General features: G+C 42.6%; 6 protein-coding genes across 6 annotated transcripts; 3 read left to right on the top strand and 3 right to left on the bottom strand. All coding sequences in view use genetic code 12, as the record gives it.

Annotated features, from left to right (window-relative positions):
- Window positions 1-746: 746 nt before the first annotated feature.
- On the top strand, window positions 747-4070 carry PSD2 (phosphatidylserine decarboxylase; the record flags this gene model as incomplete). Its single annotated transcript, XM_001382904.1, has 2 exons — window positions 747-1286; window positions 1419-4070. Coding segments are annotated over 2 exons (3192 nt in total), but the record flags the coding sequence as incomplete, so codon positions are not given.
- A 1448-nt stretch (window positions 4071-5518) lies between these two features.
- On the bottom strand, window positions 5519-7906 carry MES1 (methionyl tRNA synthetase). Its single transcript, XM_001382368.1, has one exon. The coding sequence runs from the start codon at window positions 7861-7863 to the stop codon at window positions 5590-5592; it is 2274 nt and encodes a 757-aa protein (XP_001382405.1). The 5' UTR covers window positions 7864-7906; the 3' UTR covers window positions 5519-5589.
- A 446-nt stretch (window positions 7907-8352) lies between these two features.
- Window positions 8353-10038, top strand: GTA2 (amidase (GATA)-like protein). Its single transcript, XM_001382903.1, has one exon. It carries the CDS (start codon window positions 8392-8394, stop codon window positions 9919-9921), a length of 1530 nt encoding a protein of 509 aa, XP_001382940.2. The 5' UTR covers window positions 8353-8391; the 3' UTR covers window positions 9922-10038.
- Window positions 10039-10287: 249 nt separating this feature from the next.
- Window positions 10288-11100, bottom strand: GHC1 (GTP cyclohydrolase I (GTP-CH-I); the record flags this gene model as incomplete). Its single annotated transcript, XM_001382367.1, has 1 exon — window positions 10288-11100. One exon carries the CDS (start codon window positions 11098-11100, stop codon window positions 10288-10290), a length of 813 nt encoding a protein of 270 aa, XP_001382404.1.
- A 514-nt stretch (window positions 11101-11614) lies between these two features.
- Window positions 11615-12979, top strand: PICST_29686 (predicted protein; the record flags this gene model as incomplete). Its single annotated transcript, XM_001382902.1, has 1 exon — window positions 11615-12979. The coding sequence occupies one exon, from the start codon at window positions 11615-11617 to the stop codon at window positions 12977-12979; it is 1365 nt and encodes a 454-aa protein (XP_001382939.2).
- A 154-nt stretch (window positions 12980-13133) lies between these two features.
- SSD1 (Exosomal 3'-5' exoribonuclease complex, subunit Rrp44/Dis3) lies at window positions 13134-17654 on the bottom strand. Its single transcript, XM_001382366.1, is given in 4 exon segments — window positions 13134-16267; window positions 16316-16630; window positions 16664-16819; window positions 16838-17654. 4 exon segments carry the CDS (start codon window positions 17142-17144, stop codon window positions 13290-13292), a joined length of 3756 nt encoding a protein of 1251 aa, XP_001382403.2. The 5' UTR covers window positions 17145-17654; the 3' UTR covers window positions 13134-13289.
- Window positions 17655-17852: the final 198 nt, after the last annotated feature.

Raw genomic sequence — 17852 nt, 5'->3', positions numbered from 1 at the left:
TATACTAGTATTTACTGATGGCATTATATAAAAAAGATTATATATGCTGATATGCTACAATGTACTTATAGTGCTTCTTTGCTGAAGTCATGTGCTAGGCACAATATACTATCAAATTCTGAAAGTTTCACTTTCAATTATATAGTAATAGTTCTACTTGCTGGTGTTCTACCAAATTACAATGGTTCTATCTACTATTCATTGTCATTTTGTGCAAGTATTGTCCTTCTTGTCTGTGCCTTATTGTCAGGACTGTGCCTGCTCGCATCATTCTTTGCACCCAATTCGAGACCGTGCGACTTCCTAAGTGGATTGAAATTCGATTTGTGGGGACAGATAAGCGATGGAATAGCCAATATATGGACACTTGTCTTTTCTTGCAACGCTCTTCAAAGTGATCGACTCTATACGGCTCGGAATTCTTTCTAGAGAAGGTAATTGACACATTGCCAATTTTTGGTTCTGAGCAAGCTTGAATCCAGAAAAAGTAACCTTCAGAACATTGTACAGTGAAAAACTAATCACTAAGTGGAAAAGTGAAAAAGTGGAAAAGTGGAAAAGATACTGACTGAAACTGAGAATTTATAGCGAAAGGACTTTTCTAAATAAGAATCCGCTTTTGAATCATTTGGATTCACTCCACATTCTATGAATTGTAAAATCTTCATCTAGTTCCATTCTATACAAATCCTTACATGAGAAGAGGTATCAAGAATGGGTCTAGACCCAAGTCCAACTCGGTTTCGTCGCAGGCTTCTCTAGAGAAAGCGACATTCTTTAACCTTACTCAGGAGTTCCAGTTGTTTGTAAAAATCAATGCCAATCGTGCAGCCGACCTAGTTCAGAATGGCGCAGAGGCTACTAAGTACTCCTCCAAGAGAAGTGTCAACCCCCTCTTGATGGTGGTGATGAACGATGTCAAGAAACAGACCTCTCGTAAATTGAACACCAGCCAACCGTCATGGGACGACGAGTTAGTGATTCCGCTCAAGCCTAACTCCTACTCTCAACTATTAGTCCTAACGGTCTGGGATAAGCACAAGCGTTACAGAAATTACTTGGGCGAGCTTCGTCTATCGGTGAAGGATATCTTCAATCTTGGAGGTGCAAACTTCAAAAGTAGGAGCGATCTCAAGTGGTACAAGTTATACTCGAACAGCGAATATCACAGTTTTGTCACGGGATCACTTTTGCTCTCGTTTGAGTTAATAGTAAAGCGAAAGAAAGTATCTAGAAAACAGCGCAAGCAACTTAAACAATCAGAGGACGAAAGAGCTATGGAGTCGGTTCCAGAATCAGCCGACGAAAACCATTCTAGCAATGGGAGAGACCAGAGCATGAACGACTTGTATAACAAAGTAGACGACTTAAACATAAGTGAGGAATACGTGGTTGCTGACTCAACCGAGGCTGAAAAGTCTGTGATCCTCAAGAACTGGATCAAATCCTTGATAGACCCAGAATTTGAAACCAGTACTAAGCCGGACGAACAGGGCTTTTACAGAGAAACCAATAAGGCCTCCAACACCCTAGTTGACGCTTCAGATATGGAATCTCTTGTAGATGAACCCAATTCTGGTTCTCTGCCTCTCAAACTTCACAAACCTCATTTCAATGCTAGATCTTCTTCTCCCGCTAACGACGACGCCAGTTCTATTTCTGAGATGTCAATGATGTCTTCGGATGGTGGAGTTGCAACAGAAAGCGATTCTGCACTTTTGTCTACTGGAGACGAAGTGAAGACCAAAAATTCAAAGCGATCGAAGTTGAGAAAGATAGCTCTCAAAAGATCATCTTTATTTCAGGATAAGTTTGCATTATCTAATAGAGAAGTTCTTGGAGTCATATTCATAGAAATCGTCTCTTGTTCAGATCTACCACCACTAAAAAGTTTTACTAGAGCTTCTTTTGACATGGATCCCTTTGTTGTAGTCACTTTTGGCAAAAAAACATTCAGAACAAGCTGGAAGCGCCACACATTGAATCCAATCTTTAATGAAAGAGTTGCATTTGAAATCCTACCGCATGAAAGCAAGTTCAACATTCAGTTTTCTATATTGGATAAGGACCATTTTTCTTTCCATGACGATGTGGGGCATGTATCGATTCCTATCCAGGATATCACGCAGGTATCTACGGCATTGCCCATGGTTGCTTCAAGTTCTCTTGGAACTGGCATTCCTAGAAAGTCAGTCTCCTATATGTCTTTGAATTTAGTAGATGGAGGATTCACCACTGGTGATAACGATTCTCCACTGCATTCGAGTATCCGAATCTTAGATGATGACAACTTGATTCCATCAATTCGTAAAAAGAAGTTCAGGAAGAAAGTGACGCTAGAACAAGGCGATACCTCTAGCTTCAAAGTTATGAATCTAAAGTTAGACTTGTACAAAGATAAGTTCAAGGAAAAGTATAACCCCGAATTAAAGATCCGAGTCAGATTTGAAACCTACGAGAATTTGAGAAGACGATTCTGGGCCATTCTTTTGGAGCAGTACAATCTTAACGACAAGGAAAATGCCTACGATTACTTTGAGTTGATAGCCTTGTTAGACACTCTTGGTTGTGGTAATAGTGACGAGTTGGTAGCTAGCTTCTACGAAAAGCTTGGAAGGCTGACCTGGGGAGGTGATCTCTTGTCTCACGGTGAGATCATAGACTGCTTAGAAGAACATGTAAATTCTGCAAAAAGTGAAGGAGAATATAAAATCTTTGAGATTGATAAGTGCCCTATTTGTTTGAACAAGAGACTTAATAAAAAGATTGACCGAGACATCATTACGCACGTTGCTATCTGTGCTTCAAAAGATTGGAGTATTGTCAACAAATTACTAGTAGCTACGTACACCACACCACAATCTGCTTCTCGGAAGTGGTTCTCAAAAGTTTTGATCAAGATGACATATGGCAAGTATGTATTGGGTGGAAATAATGCCAACATCTTGGTTCAGGACAGAAACACCGGCCTTATCATGGAAGAGAAAATGGGAGTCTATGTGAGATTGGGAATCCGTTTGCTATACAAGGGGTTGGATAAGGCCAAGACTAAGAGGATCAGGATTTTACTAAAAAAGTTGAGTGTCAAACAGGGCATCAAGTTCGACAGTCCTCAACTGAAAAACGATATAGACTCCTTCATCAAGTTCCACAAGTTGAACTTATCGGAATGTCTTGAGACTGATCCCTCCAAGTATGCCTCATTCAACGAATTTTTCTATAGAAGATTGAAGCAAGGGGCAAGACCCATAGATTGCCCTAATGAACTGCAAATCGTTGTTTCTCCAGCAGATTGTCGTTGTACAGCTTTTTCCGATATCAACAGTGCAACTGAGTTGTGGATCAAAGGGAAGAATTTCACCATTGCTAAATTGTTCAACGGCAACTTCAACAATCTCGAGAATACTGATATATACTCAGCTTCAAAGTGCTCCATTGGTATCTTTAGACTTGCTCCTCAAGATTATCACAGATTCCATTGTCCCGTAGACGGAACTATTCAAAACATCAAGAACATTGACGGAGAGTATTACACAGTTAATCCCATGGCTATTAGATCCGAGTTGGATGTGTTTGGAGAAAATGTAAGAGCCATCATTCCCATCAAGACTGACCATTTTGGAACGGTGATAATGGTAGCTGTAGGTGCCATGATGGTTGGGTCGATTGTGCTTACTGTTGGAGAAGGCGATGCGGTTAAACGAGGTGACGAAATTGGATATTTCAAATTCGGAGGTTCTACCATTATTCTTCTTTTCGAGAAGCGATTCTTCAAGTTTGATTCGGATCTCGTAAACAACTCCAAGTCATGTGTGGAGACTCTTATTCGTGTTGGTCAGAGTATTGGCCATTCTCCAGATGTCAAGGAACATAAGCCTGCACGTATAGATTTTGCTAAGCAGACAAAGGACTTCAAGTTGAACTTGATCAGAGTTCTAACCGGTGGAGATTTGAACAATGCCAGCGAATTGAGCAACTGGGAGAGTTCCAACATCAAGATAACGACCGAGGATATGGATGAGCTTGTGCAACAGCAGAATGTTCTTGATGAAGAGGAAGAGGAAGAGGATAACGAGTTTTACGACGATGAAGACTCGTTCTTTGATGAAGAAGGGCTGGTCAACAGCGACGACTACGAAACATAAACACTTTTCATTCGTTTGTGATATCATATTATTTATTAATGTTAACATGCATAGAAATTAGTAGCTCTTGAATCTACAAGAGAATCATCAATGTAGTCACTACCATCGTTTCGGCCGCTAGATCTACTGGCATCTATTTGTATGTATATGGATCTATAGATATGCTTTTGACTTGCTTCTTTTGGTAATTTTGACAGATATGAATCAGACGTCTCCTCATATTTGCTTCTCTACTAGTACCTTCGTCTATTAGTTTGCACGTATCTAGTAGAAAATTCACAGTCGCCTGTGGGCCTCTCCACTCTTGCTTCAAAGTCTAGAATTCGCTTTTCAGTAGCCGTATTGATAGTAACTGTCAGGAACGTATATCTGGTCTTCTGTGACTCCTTTTCTTTCCTCGAGTTCCCGAATATGCCATCCCATATGGTCTATCTGGAACTTCAATCTGTTGATATCGTCAAACTGTTCTTGGTTGATGCTGGGAACCAACCAGAATCTGGTCACTATAGGAGGAAGAACCGCGCCCGTGAAAAGGCCATATAAGCCAGGCTTGAGAGCCGTCAACATCTAGTGTCAATAAGGGGAGTATAAAACACAAATTTAAAGGACAGTATTAAGCACACAAACTACAATTCCGTATAAGCTGGATGCCGACTATATATATCCAGATATAAGGCACAAAACGACAATCTCCAGTAGTGTGATCTCGTGATTTGATCTCGAGTAATTTCTTCCTTTCTAAAAAAGTCAATCCAAAATGTGGTGCAATGGCTGTTCCTTATATAGTGGGGAAGGACGGTCGGCTGCGAATCTGTGGGCTTGGTGGGGAAGCATGAAAAACCCGGGGTACATTGCCATATCGGGATTCCAGCTTAGGAGGGGTTTTTGACAGGTTCCACTTTCCAGTCTATCTCCACATAATAAGGGGCGCTATCAGCAACATGATTGTGGTGGGCAAGTCAGCTTCAGAAGTCTGTTCTGTGAAATGGATACCGTATAGTTGTCAACTTCTTGGGCTCGAAAACCTAAAGAATCACCTGCCTAAATTTCACTTGTTGATCCGGGGATGGGAGCCGGAACAAATCCCGACATCCACCGAGACATGGTAGCGCGGTACAATTCCTGAGAAACACTTTATTAAGCTCCAATATTGCACCCATTCTTTATTAAGTAGGATTCTAGGTATATGGATGGAAAGTAGTTGGATAGCAAATGGTTGAATATAATCGTGTCATAAAATCGTTAGTACATTTTCGTAATTACAATAAATTTATAATCTCAGTAGAAAACAGTACGGTAGCAAAAGCTACATTTGGCATTATATCTTCAAAATCTATTGTCAACTTTGCAATTGCTCTACAATTTCTATTCAGCTTCAACTATTTACATTAAACATACATTGTTTATATAATCATAACACTCTACCATAAATCTCTATTCTTGTCTATTTCTTCTCTTGTTGTCCCCCATACAAGCTTCTCCATTCAGCAATCTTCTTTTCGTCGATTCTCTTGAACAAGTATTGGGCTTTGCCGATATTGTGGCCAGCTTCCAACACCAACTCGAACTTGTCAGTGATGGACAAGGCTGGAGCGTTCAAAATTTCGTTGATCTGCTTGGTAGTTTCAGGCATAAATGGGAATATGATGGCACTGACTAAGTAGACCAAGTTCAAGGCTACACCGACAACGGCATCGGACTTGTCTGGGAGGTTGGCGTACAACGAGTTGTCCAACTTGTTGTCTTGCAAGAACTGGTTACCACGAGATGAGATGGCCATAGCGAGTTCCAAACCCTTTCTCAAACTGACAGCCTCCATGGTATCGACGTAAGACTTCAACAACTGGTTAACTTCGGTTTCGAACTTTTCGTAGTCAGGAACGTTCTTTGTGTCAAACTTGGGAATGACCCCATTGTATTTGGCGATGACAAACTTAACGATTCTGTTGACAAAGTTACCCAAGTTGGCAAGCAATTCCGAGTTGTTCTTGGTGACGAACTCCTCCCACGAGAATTGGGAGTCAGATGTCTCTGGTCTCACAGAAGCCAAGTAGTATCTCCAGACAGAGGCTGGAATACCGGTGTCCTTGGCAGAGTTACCAAATACACCTACTCCTCTGGACTTAGAGAACTTACCATTTTCGTATTGCAAGTATTCAGTAGTGCTCAAGTGGTGCAATTTGGTCCAGACGTCTCTGGTACCGATTTGTGAAGCTGGGAACACTACTGTATGGAAAGGAACATTGTCCTTACCCATGAATTGGTACAAGTCTACATTTTCGGGATTCTTCCACCACTTGCGCCAGTCGTCACCATTATGGTCCTTGAAGTAGTTGGCGGTAATGGAAACGTACCCGATGGTGGCATCAAACCACACATACAACACCTTCTCTTCATACCCTTCCAAAGGAACCGGTGTACCCCAGGACAAGTCTCTTGTGATACATCTGGGTTCCAAACCCCGCTTGATCCACGAAGCCGTGATGGTCTTAGCATTCTTGGACCATTCGCCATGCGAAGAGGCGTGATCGACCCACTCGGCCAACTCTCCTTCCAATTCATTTAACTTAAGGTAAATATGAGTGGATTCTCTAACTACAGGAGTGGCTCCATCTACTTTACAGCGTGGCTTGATCAACTGCAAGGGGTCAAGCAAGTTCCCACACTTGTCACACTGGTCACCTCTGGCATCTTCGTACTGACAGTGGGGACAAGTGCCTTCTACAAATCGATCGGCCAAAAACGACTTGTGCTCTTCACAGTACAACTGTTCGGTAGTTCTTTCTTCCAAGTAGTTGTTCTTGTGCAACCTGGTGAAGATGTCCTGGGCGATTTCTGTCTGTAAGGGAGTTGTAGTTCTGCCGAAGTAGTCGAAACCAATGTCAAACCAATCGTACACCTCCTTGTGGATCTTGTGATACTTATCACACAACTGCTGGGGGGTGACTTTTTCTTCAAGAGCCTTGGTTTCAGTAGCAGTGCCGTATTCGTCAGTACCACATACATAGACAGCGTTGTAGTTTCTATTCTTAGCGTAACGAGCGTAGATATCAGCCGACAATACTGAGCCAATGATGTTACCCAAATGAGGGACATTGTTAACATAAGGCAAAGCCGATGTGATCAAGATGTTTCTTTCATTGTCTTTAGGGACGATCCTCTCAGCCTGTGGCTTAACCAAGTGGCCTGTCTTGACTTTCTGTGCTCCGGTATTGACGGCCTTGGGTCTTTCCAAAGTGGTGATAGAGAGAGCGTGCTTGATTCCGGACTGAACAACTTCGATGGATGCGAAATCCTGGAACCACTTTGCTATTTCCGTGGTTTCGGAAGTGGACTTCGAGTCCTTCAAAGCTGGGTAGAGTGCGGAGAACAAGATGATCTGAGCTGCCGTGATCTCAGCCTTTTCAAAGTATGCTGGAGTGGCAATTTGGCTGATTTTGTCAGCAGAGTTAGCCTTGAGTGCTGGGTACAACTGAGACTCTTCAAAGGCAATGGCACCAGAAGCATCAGTAAAGTCGCTGGAGAGATACTTGACAACGGCATTGGGTTCAGATAACTCAAAACCGGCCTTTTTGTCAACCAACAAGGCTGTGGAGTCAGCATCCTCATTGACAGAAACCGAGACTTGTTTCTGGAAAGCTGATGAAGCAATGGAGAGCTTCAAGTTGGTGGCTAATGCCTCTAAGGTAGACTTTTTGGAAGCATACAACGCAGACATTATGGCAGGGATGTCAGAAACACTTTGAGCACGAAGGCGTCGTAAATTGTGAATTGGCTAGAGAAAAATACGAAATGGGGAAAGCCTAATGAGAGGGAAACTGGAAATCAGTCATAGAAATTTGATGGCACGACATTTTTTGGAAGAGAGACGACACAGTTTTTCAGAATGCGACATTGCCATAGATAAGAGAACCAAGAGATGCGATGAGCTGCTAGAAGTGTACCGTAACGGGAGAGGTGTCATGTGACTAGCAAGAAAGAGAGAATCAAGTCGTAAATGACTTGTCTTTTTCTGGCCGTACTGGTAAGAGATATCCTCGTGTGGTAGAGTTGTAGTGAGGGTTTACAAGCCTTTCGTAACGCCATAGTCATTAGTATGGCTCGCTATTGTGTGCAATACTTAACAAACTGAAAAGTCTGGCACTATATGGTTCTGTGCAATACCATAGTTAAGACTACAAGAACTTGTCTTCGATAATCCTTTCGAATTGTGAAGAACAACCTTCTCAGCTTGGTTGACTTTATAATGCTTCGTGTTCGGATTGTTGGTCGACCTCAGAAGCTTGTTCCGAGCTTTTGTCGGCTTGTACATCGTGCCTCAGCATCTACTTCTGATCCTTGGAACAGTTTGATTTCATCTAGGATCAATACCAACAAAGACACAACTTCTGCAGAGAAGAACACTGTCACCGGGTCTTCCACTAGTTGCAATTCTTCTACAGCTTCTACGGATGCTGCTTCAAGTCCGGCTGGAAGTCTTTCCGGAACTACGTACATAGCGAAAGACAATATTGTCACAACTCATGAGTTCTCCACCGGAGCTTCTAGAATACTTCTGAACTACAGAAGTCCGTTTGATGCTACAGTGGTTTTGCTTTTGGATGCTGCTGGACTGACTTTGCTAGGTAAAAGCAACTTAGACGAGTTTGGAATGGGGTCTTCTACCACGAATTCCCATTATGGTACGACATTGAATCCGTTGTATAGTGTTGAAGTTGAAACTGGAAAAGCACACATTTCTGGAGGTTCTTCAGGAGGATCGGCGGCTGCTGTTGCCGGAAAACTTGCTAATTTTGCCTTGGGAACTGATACAGGGGGATCAGTGAGACAGCCAGCCAGCTACTGTGGGACTGTCGGCTTCAAACCAACATACGGCAGGATCTCAAGATGGGGAGTCATATCTTATGCTCAGACTCTTGACACCGTAGGAATCATTTCTGATGACATCCATACTGTAGAGAAAGTGTACCATGTCTTGGATAAGTACGATGACAAGGATCCCACATCATTGCCAGATGATATAAGGAACTCTTTGAAATCAAAATGTTCAGAAGATGTCAACAGCACCTCATTGACAGTAGGAGTTCCCCGTGAGTTTGTAGTAGGGGATCTCTCTCAGGAAGTAAAGGAAGTCTGGTTTTCAGTTCTTTCACAATTGCAGGACATGGGCCATACAGTCAAGATAGTGTCCGTTCCGTCTATAAAGCAGCTGTTGCTGTCATACTACACGCTTGCTACAGCCGAAGCTGCCTCCAACCTCTCTCGCTACGATGGGGTCAGATACGGACAAACTACAGAAGACCTTCAAGAGAAAGCACATGATCTCATTGTAGCCAACAGAACCAACGGATTTGGACCAGAGGTCCAGCGCAGAATTCTCTTGGGAAATTATACGCTTTCGTCAGAATCGGGAGATCACTATATTAAGGCAACTCAGGTCAGAGAGAAGCTTGTCAATGAATTCAACCAGGTGTTCAATCTTAGGCATGTATTTCTGAACGATACTAATGTAGATAAAGAAACACTGGGTAGATGTGATATCTTGGTGGCTCCTACGGCTATAAACAGCGCTCCCACACTTGAAGAGTACCATCAGCAAAATGAAACCAACTTCTTGAATGACTACGTGAACGATATCTTGACTGTTCCAGCTTCTTTGGCTGGTTTGCCTACCATATCCATACCTCGGGGTAAACATGGAATCCAAATCATGGGCCAATTTGGAGCTGATCAAACAGTGCTAGATGTATCCAAAAAGTTAATGGAAGTAAAATAAATTGAAGTAGGTTCCTACTATCTTCTTGTATATATGTATTTTAAGTAAATAAAAGCGACTGAACATTCTAAAGGGTTCCGCCGAAGGGTTTTATATATTATATAAATTATGAGGTGTTGAATATCATAACATCGTTAAGCCACTAATTAACCGGGTCAAACAAAAATGTAAAGGAAATGAAAATACGAATTAAAGGAGCCTATGCAATTAATTAGTCTGAGGGAACAGTTGATGTTCGGTAGTGCGTGTTGGAAGACAGGTTTGAACTGAAAGACTTTATATCAATGATATAGTCTTGATATCAATAAGGTCTATAGCATGAAATTATCATTATATCAGTAATAAAGTCTTGATATAAATTCAGCTCTACTTTCTTCCCAACAACGTTAAGAACTCTTCCCTGGTCTTTTGGTGGTCGCGGAAACAGCCCAACATACAACTGGTAGTGGTTGAAGAGCCTGTCTTCTGAACTCCTCGACTGACCATACACATGTGAGTAGCTTCAATTACTACAGCTACACCACGAGGTCTCAAGATCTCAGAGAGTGCCATGGCAATTTGTTTCGTCAAACGTTCCTGGACCTGGAATCTACGGGCATACATCTCAGCCAAACGGGCCAACTTGGAAAGGCCCAAGACTCTTTTGTTGGGAATATAAGCAATATGGGCTTTGCCGAAAAACGGAACCAAGTGGTGCTCACACAACGAATAAATCTCAATGTCTCTCACTATCACCATCTCGTCGTGGTTCTCTTCAAAAACAGCTCTCTTGATAACATCTCTAATGTTATCTTCATAGCCCTTGGTGAAGAATAACATTGCTCTGGCATACCGTTCCGGGGTCTCAAGCAAACCTTCTCTGTCTACATCTTCACCCAACTCGTGCAAAATGACTTTCACGGCATCTGCTATACGAGCTTCTCGTGCTTCCGCCTCTTCTGGTGTCTGCTCGATTCTCTTTCTTGCTCCCTGTGATGGCCACGACAAACCGTCACTGTCAATGGGGGGATTCAATGTACATGGAGAAGCTACACGAGTCTGAAGAGGCGTACCCACATGGAATTCAGAACTTCCAGTGAGCTTTGATCTCTTGATGGGCAAAATGGGTCTAGGAGAATAGGTTCCGTTGAGTTCTTCGTGCTCGCTAGAGGCTGAGCTTTTAGCTGGAGTATCAGACATGATTCTCGATGTGACCGGGTGACGTTCAGTCGTTTTCAAGCACTACAATGCCTTTTATCGCTGGAGAAAGCGTTGGGAATTGATGCCGTTCAGTGACTTTTCACATCTCTGAAACTTTTTTCATAGAGTCATATCACGTGCTGAGTATCACATGCCCAAATGTGTTCATTATGCAACGACGAATTATTGATGTCAGTATGTGTAGAAATGCTTAATATAAGACATAACTAACAACGATCACTGTTCTCTACGACAACTTGTGTAGTCAGAAATGTGTTTGAAAACCGGTTAAGGATAGTAGCCCTTCGTCTTCGTTGGGCCGTTTTTGGGAATGTTTCCTGTGTATAGCCTTTTCTGAAATATGAAAAGTTAGACTGGGGTAAAGAAGTTACAGAGTTCTAGTGAACTACTGCCCATTACAATTGGCCTGTTTTTATGTGTATTCGTATTAGTTTGGTTCGAAACCTCATCATATTGTCCCTAATCCTTTCATAATTTCATTTCTTCTGAAATCATGCGTCGCGAAAAAGCGACTTGGGAAGCACTACTCAAGCATCCCTTATATACTTGTTTGTCTGACATACCTCCAGACCTCGACCAGTTTACCTGGGACGAGATTGATTTTGTGCTAGCGACTTTGGACCGTGTCATCGGCCCAATTGCACGTCTTCCTGTGCCCAGCAAGCATCTTCCCGTGTACCTCCAGTTCTGTGATGGCTGGAACGAGATCTGTGAACAGTCCCGGGAACTCTACTTGGTTCATGACATGCATACCGAGAATGAAGAACTCAAGCTGCTTAACACAGGTGACTTTGATGAAAGCGAAAAGAGAATATACGGCACTATTAACAAGAACGTGACTTTATGGTTGAGATTTCATTTGAATTTGGATGAATCCTACAAGAACGTCTACGAGTGTATTAAGTTCGCTACCCAGAAAGCAGAAATCGAAGATAGAAGAATCAAAAATAACATGAGTCTAGAAGATGATCGCAACGGTTTTAGGCTCGAAGAGTTGGCACAGTTCTTGCAGGTCTCAGTGAAGATGGAAGCTTGGATATACCTGCTTCCAAAGATTACTTATGAAGACGAGTACACCACTAACAACTATGATATCGATTACTCTCTAAGCTACATGGCATGGAAACAATTGTGTGAACAATGTCCGATTCTCGACAAGTTATGTTTAATAGATTGCCACAATGTAGAAATCAGAACAAAGACCCGAGAAAGTGTAACGGAAAGAGAGTTTTACATGATGAAGAGAATTTCAGAAAAAGTCATTCATGTGTTGAAGATGCGGTTGGGCCTTGACAAATTTTGCGACACCATTTATGAGTGCATTAAGTTCATAAAAGACAGAGTAGACGGATCTTGTAAGTACCAGCAGATTGAACTTCCAGAGGAGCTTTCCGACCAGATATCAGCTCAACAACGTCATTACATTAGGCATATGGTTATCTACACCAATGAATTCTTAGACAAGCTTCCAGATATTACTCCAGAGAGCCAGGAGTATGTACCATTGCTTCAGGGCTGGACATACCTCTGTGAAAGGAACCCTACCTTGTACACCATGGTTGGCATGAATAGTGAAGACGACAGATTGAAAAAAATAGCCAACGGCATCTTGTCTGGTAAAGACCTTGAGATACTCAAGACTATAGACGCCATCTTGGCCAGAGACTTCCAGAAAAAGCTTGGTTTAGATTTGAAGTTTAAAAATCTATTTGAATGTCAGCAGTACTTGGAAGAGAAATGTCTGGAAAAACTCATAGAACAGAAGAAGGAACTTAATACAGGGACTCAGAAACAGATTAAAGAAGCACGACCTATGATTAAAGAAATATTTGAAAGCAAAGACGTATCAACATTATAAACAGAATAACACAACCAACATAGAACGGAAACCATATGGATCAGTACATAGGGTATGGATTATTTATAGAATTAGGTATACTTCAAAAATGGGATAATTCTATAGTTTAATATAGTGACGACACCTATAAAATCTCATTACGAAAGAATCCAGGACTACTTTATCATAATACCGCATTATTTATTAAAGTTTGATTATTGTTAGAGATGCTGAAAACGAATAAGTGGAAACAATAAATAAATTGAAAGCACTTTGAAAGAAACTCATCAAGTCGTGTAAGTAGAAAAATATTACAAAGTCAATGGGAGTACTATTGTTCCTCTGCAAATGGATTCAAGACACGAACCGTCAAACATGGGAGTGCCATGCCGATCTCGGCCCGGATCAACACTGGGACCTGGTTCAACTCCTTAATGACTTGAACATTGCCCGGTCTCGTGATGGTGTCTTGTAAGTATGGAGCCAATCCGTTGAAGGAGTCGGCCGAAGCATCGTTCTGGAGGAGAGAAGATGAGTTTGTCCTGGTGTTCTTGGGGAACTCAGACTGTGTAGGCGAAGAAGGCATCGATCTTGTAGATTCCTTACCTTGTGTTGGTTCGTTTTCGCTGGTTCCACTACTACTCTTCAATGCTGGAATAGACAAAGAGGGAGGTTCCAAGTTCAATCTGGCCAACTTCTCGATGATGGAGTCAGTTGTCACATTGTTCTTTTCCAAAAGAGTCTTATTCTGTAACTTGGCTGCTTGTAATGCTGAAGTTCTGTACTTGTTCTTGATTGAGTTTCTGTACGACAACGACGATTGCTCATCCGCAGGAATGTATGTGGCAGAATCTACGCCTTTCTCCCAGGTCAACTCCAAAGTGCGTGTAGCCTTGTCAAACTCGGCCTTCACCAAAGGAAGTTGATCGCCGTGGACTCTCTTTTCAACTCCCAACTCAGGTATAAACACATCAAAAGATGATTCATAAACCTGGAGTACTGTTCCCATACACAATAACTGACCAGCATTCTCGCTGACTTCGTTAATTGTCTGTGATAACAACAAATGGATTGCCTGGGCTTGTGCGTTGGCAGCACAGTCCTTCTTGAAGTTACAGTAATCAGCAGTAGCCTTCAAAGAATCCAAATCCTTTTCCTCTTCAACCTTATTCAACACGGCCTTTAATTGTCTATGGACTATCAAGTCAGCATATCTTCTCAAAGGAGCCGTGAAGTGAGTGTAAAGAGGAAGATTGTAGTAGTAATGACCATAGGAATCGGGATCCTGCTTTCCAGCAACATAGTATTTACCTCTGGACATACACTTGTACAACAACGTCTCTATGCACTTGCGTTTGACGGGGTCTTCAATCAGCAAGATCGACTTTTGCAAGGTCGACGAAGTGGTGGTGTCAATCTTGAAGCCCAAATTTGTGGCCTTTCTCACAAACGTCTCCATCTTCTGCAACGTAGGCAAAGGATGACGACGCAAAAGCGCCTGTTCACCCAAACCAGCATGCACCTTGGCAGCTATAGCATTATTGACCTTGTGTGAAATTTCAAAGATGATGTCGTAGGCTAAACTGTCCTTGAAAATATTCAAGTTCAAACGTACCTTCTCATCATCCAATTGGTCCAACAATGTCAAGTTTGGAGTTATGCCTAACTCACGGTTATCCAACCTCTGCCGACGGAACTCTTTAGCTATCAAACTGAAAGTCTTTATATAATCGCAGGTAGCCGAAGAGATACTGTCGATTGGGGTACCTTCTAAAATCGAGTCGAAGGCATCGTAGCTCACCAACTGCTTGGGAACAACGATAGACTCATGAATGTACAAGTCCTCAACTTCAAAGTTGGCAGTGTCGATCTCAAAAACTACAGAAAGAGCCAAATTACGCTCATTTTCTTTGAAGGAGAGCACTTCGTTTACCTGCTCAGGGAACAAGTGTGCGATCTTCTGAGGCAAAAACACAGAAGACGATCTTTTCTTGGATTTCCGGTCCAAAGTCGAACCGGGCTTGATGTAGTAAGATACATCAACCACATGGAAACCTAACTCAATTCTGGTATTAGAAAGTCGTTTGACATGCAAAGCATGGTCCACAAACGTACCATTCTGAGTAAATGCAATAATGTAATCGTTTAAGTACTCGATTCTATCGGGATTGGACAATTCAGCTTCGGTGCTGGGTAAGTCATAGACGTTGGACGAAGGATCTGAATAATCATCGGGATACTCGTCACATAAAAAGTTATTATCCCTCAAGATGGAATCAATCTCAGTGTTGGGGTCTTCAATCTTGCCCAACCTACTAACTAAAGTACCGAAAGGATGCAACGATGTAATAGGCCATCTCTTAATTGAGGCCACAAACAACCTGTTGGCATACTTTTCGTGATTCTCTACAAAATCTCTGGGTGCTTGTTCCGTAGGAATGGCGATCAAGGGCACTTTCTTGTCCGTAGGCTTGAACCAAACAATCTTGGGAGACTTGGGGGTCTGTACCGAAGATTCTTTACCGCTTTTCTTATCCAATGCAGCCTGGGCGGCTTGCGCTGGTCGCAATAAGCCCAATGTACCAGCAAATAATTGCCCAGGAATACGGTCTACAACTGCAACTACATGGCCAGCATACAACGGCTTGACATCGTCATTGATCTCTTCTTCTTCCACCAATAATAACGACTGGCCCTCTACCTCTACGTCGTCATTCTTCTTCATGGTGGGTCTTTGTTTCAACGAGCCTCTTCTAGCCAAACCAGACCCCTCATTGCTGTCGTTTTCATCTTCTAAGGATGTACCTGGGGTACTTCCACTCTCGTTCGAAGGTGCAGAAGTAGCATCATTGTGGATATCGTCATTCAATGGTCTGGAATTCAACGTGTTGTCTTTTCTTCTCTTTTTCTCTTCTTTCTCTTTCTTGGAATCCCAAACCTCGTCGACCACTAGCAACTCTACAGCTACTAAGTCGCCTTCCAAGGCTCTGTTACGATCTTTTGAGCCACAAATAAAGATATCAGCATCCAATAAACCATCCGTTGAGACATAGGCGTCTGATCTGTTCTTTTTGTTAACTCTTAACGTACCTGTAACCAAACGACCATCGCTAATCAACTCTGGCAAAGACGACTGGGGTAAATAAGGAGCGAAAAGAGACTTGCGGCCATTGTTAGCAGTGTTTCCGTGATTTCCACCACCAGATCCAGGCAAGAAGTGCGACAAAGAAGAAACAGAACCTCCATACGAGCTGTTACGAGGCTTGTGACCAGGAACAAATGACGCCTGAGGTGGTTCTAGCAGAGAAGCTTGTCTCTGGTGATAATTACCATTGTTGCTACTGCTGCTGTTACTACTGTTACTACTGTTGCCAGCTGAACTGGCTCCTTGCTGAGCTCTCCAGTTTGAGTTGATACCATTGGCATCAAAGTTGCGGGATCCACTTCTGTAGTGAGATCCTCGTCTCTGATGGCCTCGTTCGGGACTCTGGCCGATCGAGAAGTTAGGAGTGGGAGGCAACAAGTTGTCCGAAGAGTTAGATGCAGGGAACTTAAACGATTGTTGGCCATAAGCTAGAGACCTGGAACGAGAATGAGACGACGAAGGCGATTCAGAATCATCGCTGGACGGAGGTGGTGGAAATTTGAAAGAAACAATGTCATCGTTTCCACCTCCAGATACTACAGTAGCATCAGATCCAGCACCAGAAGACGAAGGTGTAGTTGTCGATGGGCTCAAAGAAGTTCTGTTGGTCTGCCTCTGGTTTGCAGCTGCTTTGATGGCTTCGTTCAAACCAAGCGAATGTCTTCTGTTGTGGCCCTGCGCTGCGTTGTTGGACGAAGAGCCAGTTCTTCTGTGTGCTTGCTGGTTACCCGGACCATTAGTGGACGATGATCTCAGGTGAGAACGATAACCAGGAGGTGGCATGAGTTCTGAAGATTGTGACTGTTGGGATTGCTGTTGAATCTGCTGTTGTGGTGGTGGATAAGCGTATTGCTGTTGAGCCAATTGTTGCTGCTGGAGAATCTGCTTCTGTTGTGCCTGGACTTGTTCCAATTGTCGCTGGAGATTGTACTGTTCCACCATCAACGTTGTCAATTCCGAAGGCAGCCGCCGGTGGGCGATGTGGAGGTTCTTGGGTTTCTTAGTTCCAGAACCAGGAATGTTGAGATTGTCTGAGCTCATTGTGATTTAATTAATGAAAAGTGATGAAATTACGATGTTGTTTCGATTGTTAGATGGCGTTGATTATGTTGTCAGTCTTGATGACGTTGGAGCTGATGAAGTTGATGCTGATTGTTGTTGACGTTGACTATATTGTGAATGATTTATATTTTTAATAATTACGTTGGTGTCTTAGCAAATAGTAGATCAATGATGAATACGGGTCGACGACAACGATGTGACGCGTAATATCGAATCAATTGGTGTATCAATATGAATTGGATTCCGGTGAAAGATTAAAACGTGAATGAATATGGAAATCGATCTAATTCGTTGAATTCTGAGTTTAATTCGATTTCTTTGACGAATCTCAATTTCGAGTTCAAGATCAAATCCAGAATCAATCGTTAAGTATCAATCAAAACTAATTGACAAATAAAGGAAAGGCAGCAGGCTGATGATCAATCAGGCACGCCCGGGGTTGTATGAAGCTAAAGGGACGCTTGCGTACGTGAGCTCGATTGCTGGATGGATGGCAAATAAAGTGGAGGAAAAGAAAAAGGTAGGGATAGCAAATCTTTTATAGTGGAATGAGAAAATGGACGTGACTTCCAGCCTCAGGGGTTAGGGAGAATTAGCGAGAAAAGTTAGCGAGGATGGTGTCAGAGAGAATCAGTTGGAAGGAGAACGCCGCGGAGCAACGAGAGTGCGAGTCTTGCGGAAGAAAAC

Source organism: Scheffersomyces stipitis, chromosome 2 (genome assembly GCF_000209165.1).
Source record: "Scheffersomyces stipitis CBS 6054 chromosome 2, complete sequence".
In the NCBI taxonomy this organism is placed as follows: domain Eukaryota; kingdom Fungi; phylum Ascomycota; class Pichiomycetes; order Serinales; family Debaryomycetaceae; genus Scheffersomyces; species Scheffersomyces stipitis.
Note: the sequence above shows the minus strand (reverse complement) of the source record. Positions and strands in the feature narration are given on the sequence as shown.